General features: G+C 44.1%; 3 protein-coding genes across 6 annotated transcripts in view; 2 read left to right on the top strand and 1 right to left on the bottom strand.

Moving 5' to 3' along the window:
• The window catches only part of sbk1 (SH3 domain binding kinase 1), a gene marked incomplete at both ends in the record, with an annotated part of 13,384 nt that extends 8,361 nt beyond the window's left edge, over positions 1-5,023 (bottom strand). Inside the window, one exon of the mRNA XM_084456676.1 lies at positions 4,986-5,023. Coding sequence (XP_084312802.1) covers positions 4,986-5,023 — 38 coding nt within the window. The remainder of the gene's footprint in view (positions 1-4,985) is intronic.
• Positions 5,024-9,240: 4,217 nt separating this feature from the next.
• Positions 9,241-12,037, top strand: LOC311323843 (retinol dehydrogenase 13-like; the record flags this gene model as incomplete). Its single annotated transcript, XM_084456143.1, has 7 exons — positions 9,241-9,305; positions 9,785-9,903; positions 10,126-10,281; positions 10,424-10,528; positions 10,671-10,883; positions 11,085-11,186; positions 11,670-12,037. 7 exons carry the CDS (start codon positions 9,241-9,243, stop codon positions 12,035-12,037), a joined length of 1,128 nt encoding a protein of 375 aa, XP_084312269.1.
• A 1,871-nt stretch (positions 12,038-13,908) lies between these two features.
• Positions 13,909-19,646, top strand: decr2 (2,4-dienoyl CoA reductase 2, peroxisomal). Of its 4 annotated transcripts, none has more exons than XM_084456464.1 (10): positions 13,909-13,993; positions 14,197-14,309; positions 14,443-14,511; positions 14,849-14,900; positions 15,003-15,138; positions 16,262-16,386; positions 16,515-16,608; positions 16,726-16,830; positions 17,828-18,016; positions 18,396-19,646. In XM_084456464.1, the coding sequence occupies exons 2-10, from the start codon at positions 14,215-14,217 to the stop codon at positions 18,428-18,430; spliced, it is 900 nt and encodes a 299-aa protein (XP_084312590.1). In that variant the 5' UTR covers positions 13,909-13,993; positions 14,197-14,214; the 3' UTR covers positions 18,431-19,646. The 4 variants fall into 4 exon arrangements, with proteins under 4 accessions (XP_084312590.1, XP_084312589.1, XP_084312588.1 ...); XM_084456463.1 differs by having other exon boundaries at positions 13,926-14,003; XM_084456462.1 differs by having other exon boundaries at positions 13,947-14,011.
• The last annotated feature ends 405 nt before the right edge of the window (positions 19,647-20,051 follow it).

Here is a 20,051-nt window from a genome sequence, read left to right as displayed (position 1 = left end):
TGATAAATATTATTGCACACAACATTCCGGGCACCAACAAGCCGATCGTAGCGTAGAGAATGTGAGCCACGAGTGTAGCCTACAGACGGAGAATAGCCAGTCTGCGCGCTGTGCGCATGCGTGCTGGAGCAAGTGGAAAAGCTATATTTCATTTCTAAAGACGTTTCTAAAGATCATATCACAGAGGCATGTGAAAAACCACAACAAGCCCTCGCTCTATGTAAGCACAACTAGTGATTCATAAAAACAGATTGATGGACGGAGAATAGCCAGTCTGCGCGCTGTGCGCATGCGTACTGAGTGTTCCCTTTTTTTGTTTGTTAATGTCTCGCCGACAATAACGTTACTAATATCTAACGTTACAGCTCTAGCAGTGTTTTTTCCCATAACGTTACTAACGGAATGGATAGCTCATGTTAGCTGAATTAAGAAACTGCTGCTTGGCCTTTCAACTTTATTTGACAACAAGTGAGTGAAAATGTGTCCATTGGCACGCTGTAGCCATTGCCAGTGGTCTCTTATCAGGTTATTGAGGAAGGGTAGACGGGGTAGACGGCCTGTATTTGAATATGCGGCTGTATTTTTCATGGTTCATGGATTTATACAGTTAAGCATATTAGCAGATTTAGTTTACAGTATAGCATATTTAAGCTATCAGTTAACCGAAAATAACCAATTAATGAGGGTCGACTATCGGTTAGAAAAAATTGCCTAAATTCACATCCCTATTACCCATGAATTGGACAATTTGCCTCAATGTGGGGGATGTTTTGTTGTGATTTCAGATTCATGTGTGACACATCAATAAAGTCACCAGATTGCACAGACCGCCAGCGTTGACTGACTGTTTTAAATTCATTTCCATAGTTGCACTGCCTGTTGTGCTGGCCAACTCATTGTCACGCAAACCCCTTCATTGCACACCATGAAACAGCCAAACTTGGTGGAGGCGGGAAATATTCAGTTAGCAAAATAGGCAATTTGCCAGCGCTGGGGCATAACGCGCTTAGTTCCAGCACGAAAATAGGGCCCTACAGTATGTCCTCGTCTTGGCTACAGCACTCTGAAAACAAGTAACACTTTCCATGGGGGATTTTTTTAAAATATATTTCAGTAAATAGTGGACGACTGCCTTATCTTGTATTAGTCCAGCGAATGCAATAGGATACCTCTGCTGTCAAGATTCTTTCAAGCACATGAAGCACACTTCATACATCTTACTATAATGGAAGGTACAGTAGGGCGCAACTATGTTGTGGCAAGTGCATTTTGAACAGGCACTTTGTACTTGTTAATTGTAATACACTGTCTATGAGGTTGAGATACTCAAGTGCTTTCAGTATATCAATTCAGCCCCAACACAAGGACACAGTGATAATTAGACCGTTAGATCTTCCCTGAGCTGGCAGTGTGAAATTAATATTACATTTCCATGGGAACCATTTTCCCTGTGAACAGAATGCATGGGCCTGTGTTCAAAGTGGACCATTTCTCACATGTAATATACCACAATATGAATCTCATCACTGACCGTGACTGATTATTCTCTGGATAATGACAAGGCTAACTAACTATCCCTCTCCATTCACACTGTGTACGTAATGCAATTAGGGGCTGGATGGCATAAACTCCTCCACTGGAGGAGCACTCAGATAGGAGGGCTTGAACAAAGGTGTTGGATAACATTACTGTATTGCTCTACAGTATATTCCATTCATTGGAGATGACCTTGTGGCCTTGAAGGAAAGGGGGCTGAGTGAGTGAGTGAGTGAGTGGTCCTGGGAGTCCGAGCTTCCCAAACAACCAATCGATATGAGAGAAGAAGCACCAACCCCCTTCCTCTCATTCCCTTTCCTCTGTTCTTGAGAAATGCAAACAAGAGACTAATGAAGGAAATAATTAGATTGTGGTGTCTGACTCAGGTCTCTCTCCTGCACTAATGGACCAGGCCCCATCTCAGCTGAAAGATTCATTATCTGTTAACACTGATCTCCTGTGACCAATTTCCCGTCTGGAGTCCCAACCTTCAGGCCAGGGAAAGCCTAGCTGTTCTCACTTCTTCTCTCTAATTTAGACTGGCCCATCATCTTCTTTTAAAACCCTCTGAGCCCACGTCTGTAATGAGAATTCAAAACCGATTTGTCAGCAATTGGGTCGCCTCCAACCAGTCTTCAACCCACGTTGGCTACAGGCTCATCTCCTTCAATGTCCGTAAAAGGGTGTGTTTTTTTCCCCTGGCGCCCAAGTAGGAAGCGCCACTCTGGTGTAGATGATGGCCAGACCAAATGATTGAAGTGAAAAAATAGTGCAACTGAGCATAGATTCACAGTCTGCTCAAATTCAGCTCAATTCTCACACAACACGTTCTAATGGTATGGCTCCCTGCACAGTCAATCTCACCCTCGCACATACACACACACACACACACACGCGCACACACACACACACACACACACACACACACACACACACACACACACGCGCGCGTAGCCAAGGAGACCTCCTGCTGGGGTGTGATAGGACGACCAGAAGCCTGGGCCACAGCCACTCAGTTTGACAAATCACCGTCACTTGATTGTACCTGCATCCCGCACCGCCGCCACCTGCTGAAGCCCACGAGTGCCATGTGACTGTGCCTCACAACCCCCATCCTTCCTGTCTCTCTCCCTCTCCCCCCTCTGTACTCCCTATCTCTCTCAACACACTCAGCCCCAAACCATTCCCTACCTTTCTCTCTCTCTCTCTCTCTCTCTCTCTCTCTCTCTCTCTCGCTCCCTCTACCCCCCTTTCTCTCCCTCTCTACCCCCCCCCCTCTCTTTTTACCCACACCCCCAACTCCCTCTCGCTCCAAACCCCACAGAGCTGCCTGCTGCCATGGGCTCCGTCATGATCGGACCACGACAGCCCTGGTCACACGGCAGTACGGAGGGGGAAACCCCGGGGGAAACACGCACGCACACACACACACACGCACACAAACACACACAAACAGACACACTCACACAGCGTGAGGATCCACAGACACACAACACGCCGAGAGCGTAGCCTCACAGCATTCACTAGACATGGCTGGCCGAGCTGTACTGTGTAGAGCAATAGAAGACCACACGATGGTGGCCATCATTAAAACCTACTGGCAATTATTCTCTTGTACAGTTGTATTCTATAGTATTCTATTATTATATTGTACTTCTATTTAACACCTTGACTGCTAGCGTAGCAGGTCATGGATGACGGTTGGTTGGTTGGTTGGTTGGTTGGTTGGTTGGTTGGTTGGCTAGCTGGTTGGTTGGTTGGCTGGCTGGTTGGTTGGCTGGTTTGGGTGGATGGCGTGGAGGTCTATTCTGTCTTCCACAGAGGCAAACTGGAAAAGGACTGGGCTATTTTGTCTGGGAACTGGAACATTATCTCTTTTGCCTGGAGAGAGACTGTAACCAAGCCATGATATAGTATCCATGAGCCTGGGATCCGGTAGTCAGCTCATAGCCCTGGGTTAGCTGAAACCATGATGCTGATTGCTAAATCTTCTTAGATCAGGGGTGGGCTGCAATCCAATCCCAATCAACTCACTCACTCACTCACTCACTCACTCACTCACTCACTCACTCACTCACTCACTCACTCACTCACTCACTCACTCACTCACTCACTCACTCACTCACTCACTCACTCACTCACTCACTCACTCACTCACTCACTCACTCACCTCCAGGGCTGATCTAACCTGCCTCTCCACACAACTCAGCACAGTCTTTTACCTGCCACTACCCTGTCAACCCATATAATCCACCAGCTGCCCCCTCCTCTCCCTCACTCCCTTTCTCTCCTCTTCTTCTTCTTCTTCTTCTTCTCTCTCTCTCTTTCTTACTCTGTCTCTGCCCTCCTCTCTTTGTCTCTCTCTTTCTCTCTCTATTTCTCTCTCTCTCATGTCCAACCCGTTCTGCCCTGCACAATATGCATAACAGACAAAATAAATGGGGTCTACTTCTCAGCGCCAACAAGAGCACAGTGCAGTGTTACACGATGCAATGTTGACTGTATTGCTTGCCATGTTCCATTGTGATATGCAGAGCATTTCCACAGCGTGCGCAACCATGAATTACAGAGTGCGGTGTTCTGTTGTGAGGTGAAGCTGAAACTGTTTATTTCGTTGTAGGACCAGTGTCATCATCCTTAATCAGGAGTACATTATGCGCCCAAGTGTTCGATAAAGGCATGAACTATTAGTGTGGCCCATTATATGTGTCCTACGTGTGCTCTTTGCAGATCTATTTGTTCATGCTGAATAAAAAAATAATGGGTTTCCGTTTGTACACAAGCCTGTGGATATAATATAAAACCAACGGCAGCGCATTCATCTGGAGACATATGGTAATTCAAACTCATCATGAATAAGTTTAATTTCATTATTTGTCTGTAGTCAAATAGTGTGGAAAACATTTACATTTTAGTGCACCTTGGCGTCAATATATTGTCATCAAATTATATTATTAGTTTATTGACATTTATTTCCCACTGTATTTAGCTCTAATACAAATGACACTGGTCGGAGGAATGCTGTCTTGAACTTTCACATGACCTTCACTATTGGCGTTAAACTACAGACGTCACATGCTACAATACAGTATGTTACTATCATTGTATATATACATGGTTCTTTTTGAAAGAAATTGACACTCCACAATCCATCAGTGCCATTGAAAATCAGAATCATGCTCGTTGACCCAATCTCGTGGATTTCATCGAAAGCGGTGCGATTGTCCCAACATAATAGACTCTATATCGATACAAATAAACCAGAGATAAAAAATAAAAAAACACAAAAAAAACAATGAATAAACCCGTGCATCATCATTGAGATAACATTGGATTAGTTATTGCCAAGTTACGCAATATTTCAACAATGCATATTTATCACGTAAAAGGAAACAATTTGACCATATACTGAAAGGATGACCAATGTGGAAAGTGCAGTATAAACTCACCTGCTGGCGACCTGTCTCTCTCCTCCGTGGTCCTGCATCCGGACGCACAGAGCAGCTGCGCTCTGCTGAGCGGTTGATCCACCAGGGTCTGACGGCAAGGAACTGAACCGATTGTCGTCCAGTTAATTAGAATTGCTCGTAAAGATAAATGCACATGGACATACTACATAAGTTTTCCTTCAGGGTGCTGCAGAATCTCGTCGTTTTGACTTGGCCTAGTCTAATAAAAACCCTTCTATAGCCTAATGTTCTGTCTCAGATATACCCATGCGTGGATTCGGGTCCGTCTTTGTGTCCGTTTCTTGTTTTGTCAACAAGTGCTCCGTTTGTTTACATGCGTAAAGGCGCACCTATGTTTTGGGTTCTTCGTTGGCAACAAGAGGACTGGCTCCAGAACCCTCTATTACACGCGTTTGCAGCAGAGTCAGTTAAAAAGGTCTCAGCTTCTCTGATGCTCTTCTGTGGCGCACGCCGTACTCTCAACCTGCGAGGCAGCGGGAGGCGGTTGCGTGTTTATCTTTCGTCCTTCTTGGGATCTGCATGACCCAATTCAGCACCACACTGTCAGAGCCAAATCCTTTCATTTGCAGTGTACCTTTCAGCCTGCGGGGGGAATAAACTACAAGCTCTGCCACCTGTAAACCCTATCTATTCATACAACGTCTCCATTTCGCTCCTGTGCAACGGGACCTTGGGTGATTCGTTTTTCACTCTCTCTTGGCACAAACAGCTCTTTCATTGTTCGCATGCGCTTGCCTCATCGTCTCCACCTTCTGGTAGCGCGCGGGTTCACGTGTAACGGGGTCCTAGCGCCTGGATAACTGTAAAATAAATACCTATACAAGCGTCCACTCTCCTCAACCCTTCATCTAATGTGGGAAGCTAGCACCAATGTTGCATAATTCAGTAGCTTATGGCCCCAAGTAGGCTACTTCAACAAACAATGACCTTTCAAGAAATCTTTGTCATACAGCACACACTCCTTTTTGCACATGTGAAATGGGCAACACTTGGAACACACACATACATGCATTTAGTGTCGCCAATGAAATGTTCTCTGCGCTTAATCCATCCCATTGTTCTTCCCCCATCCCGTTGTGATGCAACATGCAAACTCCGCACAGAAAGGCCCAGATACCTTTTTGCTGTGAGGCGACAGTAGCCCATCTGGAGCCAATCCTCTAGTCAGTTTTTGCAGACCATTGGATTGGGGCAATGGGATTGAAAAAACAGGTATGACCTCACCCTTCCACCTTTAGGGTGCATCATCAGAATCACGGATCACAATAACTGATGAGTGAGGGGAGCTGACTGCTGTGGCGGCCATTTTCCCTAGGCAGTGATTTGTTCTGCTCAAGATACTCGGCTCCAGAACTAAGACAAGCCCACAGGGTGTGGAGGATTATCTACACATAACCAGGTCAGGACACGCCACGGAGGAAGGGAAGAAAGAAGGAGCTTGTCAGAGCAAGGAATATGAACTGCCAATGTTTATGAGACTAATACTATTGCCCTGAAGGTGTTCTGCTCTTTTTGTTTCGCATTCAAGGAACATGTATTGAGAGAGAGAGACAGAGAGAGAGAGAGAGAGAGAGGTGTCCTTGGGGTTACCATAAATCATGTTGAAGGTCATGTACACTTGGCTGACAGCTGGAGACGTGTTGGTCACATACACCAAGAGGGGCTAATCTTGAGCTGTGAACATATAGAGCAACTGAGAGTTGGGTATCTCTCTCTCTCTCCCTCCCTCGCTCTCTCTCTCTCCCCCCCCCCCCCTCTCTCTCTCTCTTCTCTCTCTCTCTCCCTCTCCTCATCCTCCTGCACTTTCCACTCCTGTCCTAGTTTTCACTTTTGTGCGTCATCTTCGCCTTCCATCCTGGAACATGGGATGGCCTATTTCTCCTCCGTTCTCAAACTTGCTTCCTGCTTCCTGTTTGCATATTAAGTTAACTTTTTCATATTATTGTTAGGTCAGTCTCACTGGTGTCCTTTAAATAACTTAACTGTCATCATGAGAGAATGATTAACTTCGGTTAATCAGTTAAACATTTTCAATATTCTCTACTGTGCAGTTCCACCTCCTTAAATTAGTATTAGAATTTAAAACGTATTTAATAGAAAGGATGTGGGAAGAGAGGAGAAGGAAGAGCAAATGAATAGTCTGAACACCCCAGTCACCAGGGGGGCATCAGCCCCTTACTCATCATATACAGTACTACTAAGTAATCTGTAATCTGAAATGCAGTATAGTCAAGATCCAGGGTGTCTGGATGAGATCAGGGGAATGAGGACAGTGGGAGGAGGGGGAGAGCGGAGGTGAATACGGCAGGGGGGGGAGGGGCTATGGAGTTATTGAGGTGTTGCTCTAAACAGGTCATGTTGGCTGAGCTGTTCTGACAGCGCAGGAGAGAGTTTGCTCCACTTCTCTCATGGTATCTTAACAAGGACAAGGATCTTCACAAATAATACTAGTCCTCCACCCTTGGCCGGGCGACAACGTCCCTCACTGAATTGGGCAGAGCCCCTTGTACTTCCCCACAGAGTCTCTCCAGCAGCCTGTGGGAAACCATTCCTGTCTGTGTTCCGACATCTCCTGGGGTGTCCTCCAGTCCCCCCCACCATGGACACACAGCTCCTGGGGTGTCCTCCAGTCCCCCCCACCATGGACACAGCTCCTGGGGTATCCTCCAGTCCCCCCCACCATGGACACACAGCTCCTGGGGTGTCCTCCAGTCCCCCCCACCATGGACACACAGCTCCTGGGGTGTCCTCCAGTCCCCCCCACCATGGACACACAGCTCCTGGGGTATCCTCCAGTCCCCCCCCACCATGGACACACAGATAACCCAGCTTGGTCCGGCCCCCTCTCATGAGACGCTCCTGCAAGGTACCGGCTGGACGTTTGGCCCCCAACGGGAGCAGTGGAAAGGTGGAGTTGTGGAAAAGCGTCTCCTCCCACACCCATGGCTCTGAACCCCTCCTCAGGTCTGAGGTAGTGCCGGGGATACTGAGGCCTTCTCTCTACACAAAGGACCAGCAAACTGGAAGCCACCATCAAACAGTAACTATACAGCATGCATTGCCCTCTGTACTTAATGGCATGAGCTGAGGGTGAGTTTTGTTGATTTCCGAATGTATAGTGCAACTAAGATGGTGATATTCCTATCGCCCAAGTTCGCCCTTGTGTTAGTTAGCTGCAGGGTGCGATTTGTGACAAAACAGAGGGGGGCGTTTGAAAATATATTTTTAGGACATAAAAATAACACATTTCACAAAATGATGTGTGGGCTGTGCACATACACTCTGTGTATGTAGCTTCAGTAGCTTTCATTATTATTTTTTCGTTACTCTTCCTCCAGAGTGCACCCTTAGTGCCTCCCTCTCTCTCTCATCTGAATTGGATTTCCAATGATTGACACTTCCTACTGATCATTAATGTTTCAGATTCCGACTCCCTTCAGATTGTGAGGTCTGAACTAGGCTACCCGTCACTATAGGCCTAACAGCAAATATTCTGACAGTTTTTCCATCAGTGGTGGATAAGAAGTGGGTATACTGTGTGTCGGTGGATAAAGGATCAGGAGTGGAGCAAAGTGGAGTAAGTTAAAGAGCACCTAACTATACGCTACTCTCGACTACACCAAGCTACTGCTTTCAAGGGTAGGCTATACGCTACCCTTGACAACATAGTGAACTGTTTTGTAGTGCAGGTGTCAATACGTTTCATGCCCTGTTGAGGAATCTGATGTACAAATTTATATGCCGACTGAATGGTTCTCAGAATTCCATTATTGTGCTGCTGTCGAATCCTGGTTTCAGTGCTGTGAGATACCAGTCACCTATGTGGAAACACTGGTATTGTTGCCTTTTTTAATTTTTGTTGTATGTGTTTTGTAATGGACCATGAGTCTGCATAATAAAAGTTGATTGATTGATTGATAGAACACTGATTTCTAGGGTAGGCTGCCATCGACTGATCTAAAGATGTAGGCTAACCATAATGTGAGAGGATAGTAGCCTATACCCCCCCATGAATGAATGATTGATTGATTGATGTCACTTGAATGTTCTGTTTTCAACTCTTTTTTAAAAAAATTTTTTATTAATAATTTCTTTCATTGGTCGGGTGCAGCTGGATGACGTTTTTACCACGCGCCCGTAACCTTTTACAAGGCTAGCCGGAGCTGTGCCAGAGTTACAAAGTCATCCGTTTGTCTAATTTTTGGCTGTTTTTACGTGGCATTCCTGCGAAACAATGAGCAAATATATATTACCAGTTTCGGTCTTTGGAACAGTGTTTGGGTGCGCTGTTTTGTTGAAGTGAGTAGCCTAACCAATGAGCTTCCCTAAGATTATTTGCCAGTAGCTGATCATCAACTATGTCCATTAAGCTAGATAAAGTGAGGCGCAGTAAAGATCACATTTAATGCAAAGCGCATTGTATAATTGCAGTCTGGTGTCCAGGGGTTCAGTACAGGGAGTTATGTGCCTAAGACACGATTCTGCATGTGTTGCTTATTCTTGAGCCTCCCGTCATGCTGTAGGAATCATGTCACAGGAGGACCTTGTCCCTGTAGGAATCATGTCACAGGAGGTCCTTGTCCCTGTAGGACACTGGTGGTCCTTGTCCCTGTAGGAATCATGTCACAGGAGGTCCTTGTCCCTGTAGGAATCATGTCACAGGAGGTCCTTGTCCCAGTAGGAATCATGTCACAGGAGGACCTTGTCCCTGTAGGAAATGTCACAGGAGGTCCTTGTCCCTGTAGGAATCATGTCACAGGTGGTCCTTGTCCCTGTAGGAATCATGTCACAGGAGGTCCTTGTCCCAGTAAGGCTAAGATCCCAGGGAAGACTGTCATCATAACTGGAGCCAACACAGGCATTGGGAAAGAGACAGCTCGGGAACTGGCGAGGAGAGGTACTGTAAGTCTACTCTACAGTACTTTACTTATGTACTGTTGCTAAGCTACACTAGAGTCAGTGCTGTTACTATATTTCAGACCACTTGAAGGAATTTTGAATTTTAATAAATAATGTCATAAACTCACACACATTTTCTCACATTGAGCCTGAAAAGGTTTTCATGCAAATCTTCTTGAAAACCCATTTCTTCTCAACTCTGATGCGGCCACGCCAACAGGGGGTCGGATCATTATGGGATGCAGAGACATGGAGAAGTGCGAGGCCGCTGCCAAGGAGATCAGAGGAAAGACACTGAACCCTCATGTGTATGCCCACCACATTGACCTGGCCTCCATCAAATCCATACACCAGTTTGCGGAGAGAGTCAAACGTGGTTAGTAACAGTAGAACAGTAGGGGAACGAACATTCAAAACATTTTTGATGGTCTGTCTGCTTCCCATGTAAAAAACTGTTTTCTCAGTCAACGAGTGTAATTCATGAGTGTTCTATGTGTGTTTCCTCCATGATATTGCAGAAGAGGCACATGTGGATATACTGATAAACAATGCAGGTGTAATGAGATGTCCAGCAGGGAAGACAGAGGATGGCTTTGATGTACAGTTTGGAGTGAATCATTTAGGTAGGCTTCTAGGTCACCTTGACCATACCTTCCAGTGCTTGACGTGTATTGCATTGTGGAGCTCCTGCATCTAAATATAAACAGCACCGGACTGGTGAGTACAATCATGTAAACAGGGTTCTGTTTCTGATGCATATTCCAGGCCATTTCTTGCTAACAAACCTGCTGCTAGACAAGCTGAAAGACTCCGCCCCCAGTAGAGTGATCAACCTGGCTTCTCTGGCTCACATTATTGGGGAAATAGACTTCAATGACCTGAACTGGGACAGGAAGAAGTTTGACACCAAAAAGGCCTACTGCCAAAGCAAGCTTGCCAACATCCTATTCACAAGAGAGCTCGCCAAGCGGCTAGAAGGCAAGTTCAACATTGTGTGCCCAGTGTCTATGTCTGTGAGTGTGTGCATGCTGTAGTACTGTTTGTGTGTGTGTGTGTTTTTGTGTGTGGAGGGGAGGGGGGGGTGGTCGCTCACTGTATTGTATTCTGTGTTCTGTAGTTGTGTTGATATTGGTACTACATCCCACTAGTGTTGTACTCCTGTGTGTGTTGTTGTAACAGGGACTGGGGTCACTGTGAATAGCCTGCACCCAGGGGTCATTGCCACAGAACTGGGGAGACACACTGGCCTCCACCAGTCACGGTTCTCCACCTCGGTACTCGGTGAGTATGCTTCCTTTTCATTGGCACTTGACACTAGAGAGATGCACTCAAGTACATAGTATAATCTGTAATTTCGGAGGAATCAACATAATCTCATCATGTCTGTTTATAGTTGCTTCATTATGCAGATGCACAGTGCTGTCTGAAATGAGTGGATCCATTCACCTTTTGTGTATTTGCACACTGTAATTGTATAATGCTTAAGTGAGATGTGGTCAGAATTAACCATATGGTTGCCCCCAGCCATTATTAAAGTTATTCTCCAGTGTTCCTAGCTATTCTCCCAGCTGTTCATGCTAAGTCCGTAGTCACACAAGTTAAGTGAGTTTAATTCCCCAGTTACTCCTGAAAAGTTTTCAGATGAAGCGGAATCTTTGAAAGACCAAAAATATACTGTAAGAAAAAACTATCATCTTTGAGGGACCAAAAATATACTGTAAGAAGCCTTCCACTGACTGCTGTCCTGGCCTCCTCCTTCCACAGGTCCGTTCCTCTCCCTGCTGGTGAAGGGTCCAGAGCTGGGGGCCCAGCCCAGCGTGTACCTGGCCGTGGACGAGGAGCTGGAGGGGGTGACGGGCCGCTACTACGACGTGATGACTGAGAAGGAGCCGGCGCCCAACGCCCTGGACCAGGATGTGTCTCGCAGGCTGTGGGAGGCCAGTAGCAGGCTGGTGGGTCTGGATCCGGAGCCGGAGACGGGGTTGGAGCAGGCAGAGACACCAGCAGCAGCAGCACCAGCTGGAGTGATCGGAGCCCCAGAGAGAGTCCCTAACCCAGCCCACATCCAGACAGAGACACAAGAACAGAGCCCAAAGCTTAGTCCAGCACCTGCTGTCAGTCTGGCTCTCTAGGCCTGGCCCAGCAACAATTGGAAACTTGGAGTTCTGACATGAACGGAAGCCAAAGAGAAGTTAATTTATGAACATTCTTACTTATTTGTGTATATTTGTGTAATATGATTGAGACTCCACCTGTTTGTTTGTATGTTGGGGGGTTCTATTCAAGGCACTTGGATTCAGGGCAGTCTCTGGATAGTTCTGCAGTTATGTGAACAATAATTTGATTTTTACCACCACTGTCAAAATAAAAATCTGTTTATATAGTATGTGAATTGAATTTATTACATTGTACAGTATATCCAATTCAGAGCTATGCTCTTGATACTGACTGAAACTTCTCTCTTTTTATTATTCTTTTTTTTCCAATGTGATCTGTGAATACTGGGTATAAGGCAGATACTGATTGAATGAATTTCAATGAGTTATGTTATAGTCTGTGTATTTTAAGAGGCTCAAGGGGAATGATTGTCTATTAGAGCCACTTGTAATTGACGGAAATCATGGAGGAATGTGTGGAAATTCAATATGCAATGAATGAAAAAAGTGTTATTTTTGTCATTGACTATACCAAGGCAATAAGATACAGTACTCCCAATAAAATATAGTGTTGAAATGGGAAACAGTCTAATGGAAAATTAGTTACATTCCAAACACCCACTATAGTAACAAGATTACCCAAATTCCTCTTAGATATCCTCCACAACATTGCTGCTATATGATTCACCTATAGGCACTAATGATGATATTGAAGTCTAGAGCCCTGTCAATGCCTAAAGATTCCTTATACCCAGTTTGGACAATCTGCAGCTAAACGGCACCATATGTTGTCGCAACTACTGAGCTAATTGTGCAATGTGCATAAACTGAGCATCCTGGTGAGTACTGTATATTACCAAGAATGTCTTTATCTCATTTGTCAGATTTGTTTGGAATAAACAGATACTGACATTTAATTTGCACTCTTTTTTTCTTTTTTTTAGTATACTAATTGTATACTTCCTCTTACCTGACACTTACTGCCTGCTCTAAAGCATTTATCCTGACCCCATATGAGGATAGAAAAAAACAAACATTAGAGAAGTACCACCTTGAGAAACTTTCCAATATTGCAGTTATCAACCAGATATAATTAGCAGAGAAGACAGACAACCTAAGTGTTTTGGGGGGAATTAAGTCCTGCACTGTCTGAGGGATCAATTTCATGGGGCTCTTCCCATCGATAAATCTCCAAATCTAGTCTGAGACAAGGCCACCCACAGTGCTAATGCACACTGATGGACATCGACCCTGGAAACTACCAGCATTCAGCAGCGATTGTAAACTGGTGTCAGGTTTATGAGCAGAGACTCTTTGGTGCCATCTGGTGCCATCCTAAAAGTCATTGGAGCTGGATGAATGTGTGTGTGTGTGTGTGTGTGTGTGTGTGTGTGTGTGTGTGTGTGTGTGTGTGTGTGTGTGAGAGTGTGTGTGTGTGTGTGTGTGTGTGTGTGTTTTAATATATATTTTTTAGGATCCCCAGTAGCTAACTCCACAGAGACAGCTAGTCTTTCTTGGGTCCAATCACACAACACCAATGACGCTGGGACAAGCTTTTTTGGGGCACTGGAACGATGCAGGAGGTCTTCCACAGGACAATGAAAGTTTACACATCTTATTTGGCCTTGCAATGATTATTCACACTGGCTGGACAAGAATGTCTTTAACCCTAGATATTATTCCGTTCAAAGAAAATAGACTACAAATGTTCAGGTACATTATTTTGGATGACAAGTAAAACGTCTAAAGAACACAATTTATAGTTGTAAGCTGTCACGAATAATTGGACTCCCTCACGCTACGGACTACAATGCCCACAATGCACCGTTGTCAGTAATGGTCCAAAGGTACGGTCAGTACAGGGGGCACATTTGCTCGCTTTTCAGCATCTTCGGGTCGGATTAGCAAAGTCCTTTGGATAAAGAGAGCACGGTTGGTCTTGGTAAATTTGTACGTTGTTTCATTTCAGGCCTTGCTTGCTTTTGGCAAAGAATACAGCGACGTAGCATCAAGCTAGCGTTACAAGCTAACATTAGCAAACTTTTTTCGCTGCCATAAATGCGGACATGCACATCTGTCATTGATAAATTGCAATGCAGTTTATTTGTTCACAAAGTTTCTTTCATTTGTTTCAGATTCCTCTGGCAGTCAGCATGGCAGAGCAGAGAGTGGGAGTCTTGCCCGAGGATGTGGACACAGATGACTGCATGACTTCATATACATATATTTACAGTCCAGACTTACTCAAGTAAGCTAGCTAAAACCCAAATGGCAATATTATCCTTGAATTATGCATTAGATAAAGTGAAAGACCACTTTATGGTACAATCAATTCTTAAGATGCAGATTTATGCCTACATTTGTCTACATTTTTGCTTCAGGGACCAAGTAGCTTTTATCACTGGTGGGGGATCTGGGATTGGACTCCGCATAGCTGAAGTTCTCATGAGGTACCTGCAGGGTCAATGTGCCTCATCCAAGCATTCTCTGTACTTTAATCCCTGGTGGTGTTATCATAGCCCAGGTCTATATCTTCACAACTTTTACCTTGTACCTATACTGTATCACAGCCTATCACTCCCCGCCCCTCCCCACCTCACCTGTCATCTTTTAAATGATCACCCCTTTTCCTTGACATTTACCTTGTATCTTTCACAGTGTTTTGTCACGATTCATCTCACCCCTCATCTTTTATCTCCTTGCTCTCACCTTATCTCTATACCTGTGGGTTAGGGATTCACTCAGCTGCTAACCTTTCACCTGAATGCGTCCTTTCATCTCTGTCAGACATGGCTGTGACACAGTTATTGCCAGCAGGAACCTGGAGAAACTCAGAGAGGTAACCTTTTTATGGATTTATTTTAACAATATTAATATTTAGGCTAAATGGAAAGAAGAAGAATTTTTGCATAAGCCTGTTAAGAAAGTGCTTCTTGTCCAGGCTGCTAATAAGCTGACGGCAGCGACAGGCCGCCGCTGCCTCCCTCTGTGTGTTGACGTGCGGCAGCCTGAGACCATCGCAGCTGCTGTGGACGACACCCTGAAAGAGCTGGGCCGCGTTGACATCCTCATTAACAGTGTGTATCATACCTGCTCTTGAGCACACACACACACACACACACACACACACACACACACACACACACACACACACACACACCTCTCAATCATCTTCTATCACACAGGTCCCATATGTATTTAATAATTATAGGGATGATCTCAAAATAAGTTCTGAATTTATTTTAGCTGTGAAATTCTTGTTAAATTATTAACTTTTGGCTAGTTCCATCTGTTTTTATCATCTTTCCAAAGACCATAAAACCATCTCCTCTTGCTGTTATGTAATATTGTGATAATGTGAAAAAAGACCATCCTTGGAAAACTGTAACATGATTTTGCATATTCATGTGTAATAATGAGGTCCTCCTATTTATCTAACGTTTTCCATTCACAACATATTTGAAAGTTTAAAGGACAGGTTCGGAATTTAGCATTATAAGCCATGTTATAAGGTTATTTACGATCATATACAACGGCCGATATAAAAGTTTCGTCAAACTCTCGAGATATAGCCCATTGCCGCTAACACACACAATGGATCCATAGGTGCATAGACAAAATAAAATTAAAAAAAAACAACATAAACTCTCGTTTTTAAAGATCTCACTGAGTGGTCTTTGGTGTTCGCTGATGTTCTGGCAAAAAAATCACAACAAAGTATGCTTCCGATTGGATTTTATTGATCATATTATATCCGTTGATTTGTATTGACAACAAAGCCAAAGGATTCATCCGCGTCCCGTATTTGTTTTGATCAACAAACACGTCTACCTAACACTATCAATGAAATACCAACTGCAAAGCAATCCTAGGCTTCTCGACTTGTTGCTGCTGTTGTTGTTGTTGTTGTGTTTCCGCTGGTAAGGTTTTGCCGTGCCAAGTTCAAGCGGAAGTTTACAAATGTATGTACTGCAAGTGAAAATAGTTCTACACAAAATGATAAATAAAACCTGATTGGAAGCATAGCCTACTTAGTGGGGATTTTTTTGTCAACATCAGTGACCATTCGCTGAGTTTTCTGTCTTTGAAAACGAGTTTATGGTGATTTTGAGGGATTTTGTCTATGCACCTATGGATCCACTGAGTGTGTTACTGGCACTGGGCTACTCAGTCAACAAGGCTGACTTGTTTATTTTGCAGATGCTGCTGGTAATTTCCTGTGTCCTGCGACCTCCCTCTCCTTCAACGCCTTTAAGACGGTCATGGAGATTGACACCATGGGCACCTTTAACACCAGCAAGGTGGTCTATGAGAAGTGGCTCAAGGTACAGGCCTTCATACCAGTCTTCTGACAACCTGGACAGAAACATTTTCACAATACCAGAATTTGGGCTGTAAATGAAATGGATAGTATTGATTATGAAGGATGTTAATGTCTCGTATTTGTGTTCAGGATCATGGTGGTTCCATTGTGAACATCTCTGCAACCCTTGGGTACAGGGGCCAGGGCCTCCAGGTGCATGCTGGGTCTGCCAAGGCAGCGAACGGTAACTTAATTAGTTTGCATAGTTTCAAATGCATTGGTGTTCTACCACTCACCTAAAATGTATCCTCCTCTTTTTGTACTGAAAATTTCTCCCTTCCTTCTACCTGGCCATCCTCAGATGCCATGACCAAGCACCTGGCAGTAGAGTGGGGACCCAGTGGAGTGAGGGTCAACACCCTGGCACCTGGTCCCATCTCAGGGACAGAGGGCTACCGCAGGCTGGGTGAGGAGCCACACGCACATCTCATTATTGATTTCATTTGATATTTCACCGATTGATTCAGCCTTTATTTTTTTCAAGATTATGTTTGTACACTTTTAAACCCCTCAGGAGGCGCGTCGCATCCGCACCACAAAATGACAACAGATTATATTTAAACTTCTAGCTTTGCGAGATTTGATCATACAGTACATATGCAGCAAAAACATTGACGGAATCCTTATAATTGCGACTTTCTGGGTAGAGCACAGTCAAATCATATGTGATTTTTAAAAGTAGCTTAATTACACAAAAAAAGTAAGCTTGCATAACCTTGCATATTACTGTCAGACATCTATTCACAATAGGTGACGTAGCGCGAGATGGCCATGCGTGAATTGACAATTTGTAAACAAAAGCCCATTCACAATATACTTCGGGATTATATTGCGTTATAGAACTATTCTATTCTATAACTTTACATGCCCAGGCAGTCCGCGAGAATAGGGCTAAAGCCTGTAGAGGTATTTTTGGTTTCAGGTTCAAGTTGTACGCTCATATGGTTATTGGTCTTTTTCCCCGCGGTGAGAGGTGCTTGTGAGACTAGAGAGTGACTGTTGCTTTACCAGAATTAGCCTGCACATAGCAGTAAAAAATATAAAGGCAATTCACCAGTCATTCACAACAGTTTTTGATTTATAGTGATTGCTTTGAGCACTTCAACTGAGTATTTCTCCCGATTGCACTGTGCAACATACTGTACTTGAGTAAGTGTGTTAAGTTCATGAAATTTAGACAACACCAAAAAAAAGTATCAGACAACACCAAAATCACAAAGCTGTAAAAAAAATCAGCACTGACCCGAGGGGGTTAACTATGAGGTAGTTAAGAGGAAGAGAGATGAGTCATGTTTCGCTTAGCCCTCTTTAGAGAGGCACCAGAGATATCAAAAGCAGAGTAAATGAGAGGTGGGGAAAAATGTGTTTCTCTTTTCTAAAAACCTCTTTCTTTGGAACCCCAGGTGGTTCTAAAGCAGAGAACACTGGCGCCTTCCAGTCCATCCCGCTGCAGCGGGCAGGGAACAAGACGGAGATGGCCCATGGCGTTCTGTTCCTGGCCAGCCGTGCCTCCTCCTACGTGACGGGCGCCATCCTGGTGGCAGACGGTGGGAGCTGGCTGACCTCGGCCAATGATGTGTCCATGCTGATGGGTATAGCCTCTAAATCCGCTAAACTCTGACATGGCCTCCCCTCCTCCCCCGTCACAGGTGTGTTGGACAGGAGAGGAGGCAGAGCTGTAGGTAGGAGGAGAGGAGGACATTGGTGTCTAGGAGTGTGTGTGGTCTAGGACACCAAGTGTGTGTGAGGCTGAGTAAATCTCTAATCTAAAAAGCAAATTATTCTTGAGAAGTGGCGTAGTTACAGAGGGATTTTTTGGGGGGGTCTGATTTCACTAATTACTAAATGCTAACTTTGTCTGGCTTGTGTTCATAATGTTCTCACTGTAGTGGCTGACTAATAAGAACACAATACACTTAAATATGCATGGACAGTAATGTCTAATCATTGTGATGTTTCTTCCATTTTCAGGCTATTGGTCATCCGAAATGAAAAGGAGCAAGTAAATGGTAAAGATGTCAGGTACAATTCCAACCGCCTCTGCCATGGATCCCCTATTTGGTCTCTGTGACCTAAGCTGCCTTACCGTATAGCTAATGGCAGTGATGTGGATAAAAGGCGAACACTAGAATATTGACTGAACCATAAAAAGACTTGTAGAAATCAGTCATGTCATCAAAGCAGATGGACCACATCATGTGTTGAGTCTATTGATGGATAAGTTATCCCTCATTACTTTTAGGGCGTTCACTAATCAATAACTCTACTTGAAGTTAAAAATATCAATGTGACTGAAAGAGAGTCAGTGATTAGTACAATCAATGTCTGAAGTTTTGTGTTGTGAAAAAAATGACATTGTTAAGCACTTGCATATCTATATTCCATACAATGTCCTGAATATGCTTAATAAATGGTTTTATAATGACTAAGGGACAAATGCAGTGCACTGAACATCACAAAGTCTTCTCAACCTCTTCACCTTACTCTCCGTCATCTCTGACTTTCTGAATTTCTGTAGCCAGAAGCGTACATTGCTCTTTCTTGATCAAGCCTTTGTTGTCTTTCACAGCACTGTTTTCATTGTAGCTTAGGAAGTGTTGTAGGCACGTGCACCTTCATCGGATGTACCATTCTAACTAGTGTCTGATAAAGTGCCTTAGGTAAATGACAAGTGCCTGCCTGTCCGGTCACATTGACATATTGGACCAATTCAGCCTCAGATTACTGGATGGATGGATGGAGTTTTATTTCTGTGTAATACGCCATATGGCGCCCAGCCCACATGGGCTTACAAGACACAATCCATTCAGATTCATCAAAACAAACAAATTGACAAGTCAGCAACAAAATGTATATCAATACAATTACATAGTACAATCAAATAAACAAAGTGTCACCTCAGTTTCCAAGTTCTCCCAATAAAACTGGCCAAACTGAATACTTCCTTTCAGAATAACCATTCCAATAATGAAGAAACAGGCGGACAACAGAACTGGAAATGGATTTCTGTTTATGAATACCTAACGCATTAGCAGTTCTGTATGGGCTTAGATCAGAGCCCCAATTTGGGCCTGGTTCCTGTGTACTTTTGACTATCGCACCTCTCATGTTGTCCAATCATATTGTGTCCTTGCGTCACTATCAAATAATATATTAATGTGGGATTGTACTTGATCAAGTTGTTGCATGATATCGTCTAGGACGAAGTGCTATAGATGCCTTGTCAATAAACCACCAAGTCTCAACTGGTTCTGTTGTCCGCCTGTTTCTTCATTATTGGAATACAAAGACTACTACAGAAGCATTGACCCCTGCCCTGAATCTTGGAATAGCAGGGTGACATAAACAGCACACAATTATATTAATAATCACAGATCAGAATCTGTATACTTCTGTGAATACTTTTCCTTTTAAATTGTCCTGCATTAATTAGAGCGTCCAGATGAGGGCGCTAATGTATTGTGCACTATGCAGCAAAGATTGCCCTCTTGTAATAGAATTGTCAAATAATTTATTTTCAGTGTCCATACCGTAGTTGGTATTGTTAATGAAGACCTTTCTTAATTATAACCACCAAGGGCGTATATATGTGGACATTCTATCTATATCTTAAACCTGACCCTGTAT

The sequence above is a fragment of the Borostomias antarcticus genome (genome assembly GCF_949987555.1).
Source record: "Borostomias antarcticus genome assembly, chromosome: 22".
Taxonomy (NCBI): Eukaryota; Metazoa; Chordata; class Actinopteri; order Stomiiformes; family Stomiidae; genus Borostomias; species Borostomias antarcticus.
The sequence above is the reverse complement of the archived record's forward strand: the minus strand, read 5'-3'. Positions and strand labels throughout refer to the sequence as shown.

Excerpts from the sequence above, each read along its gene's own strand:
- decr2 (XM_084456464.1), top strand. The coding sequence starts at position 14,215 with ATGGCAGAGCAGAGAGTGGGAGTCTTGCCCGAGGATGTGGACACAGAT. Across the intron at positions 16,609-16,725 it reads GTCTGCCAAGGCAGCGAACG|ATGCCATGACCAAGCACCTG; the intron begins GTAACTTAATTA and ends GGCCATCCTCAG. Across the intron at positions 16,831-17,827 it reads AGAGGGCTACCGCAGGCTGG|GTGGTTCTAAAGCAGAGAAC; the intron begins GTGAGGAGCCAC and ends TTGGAACCCCAG.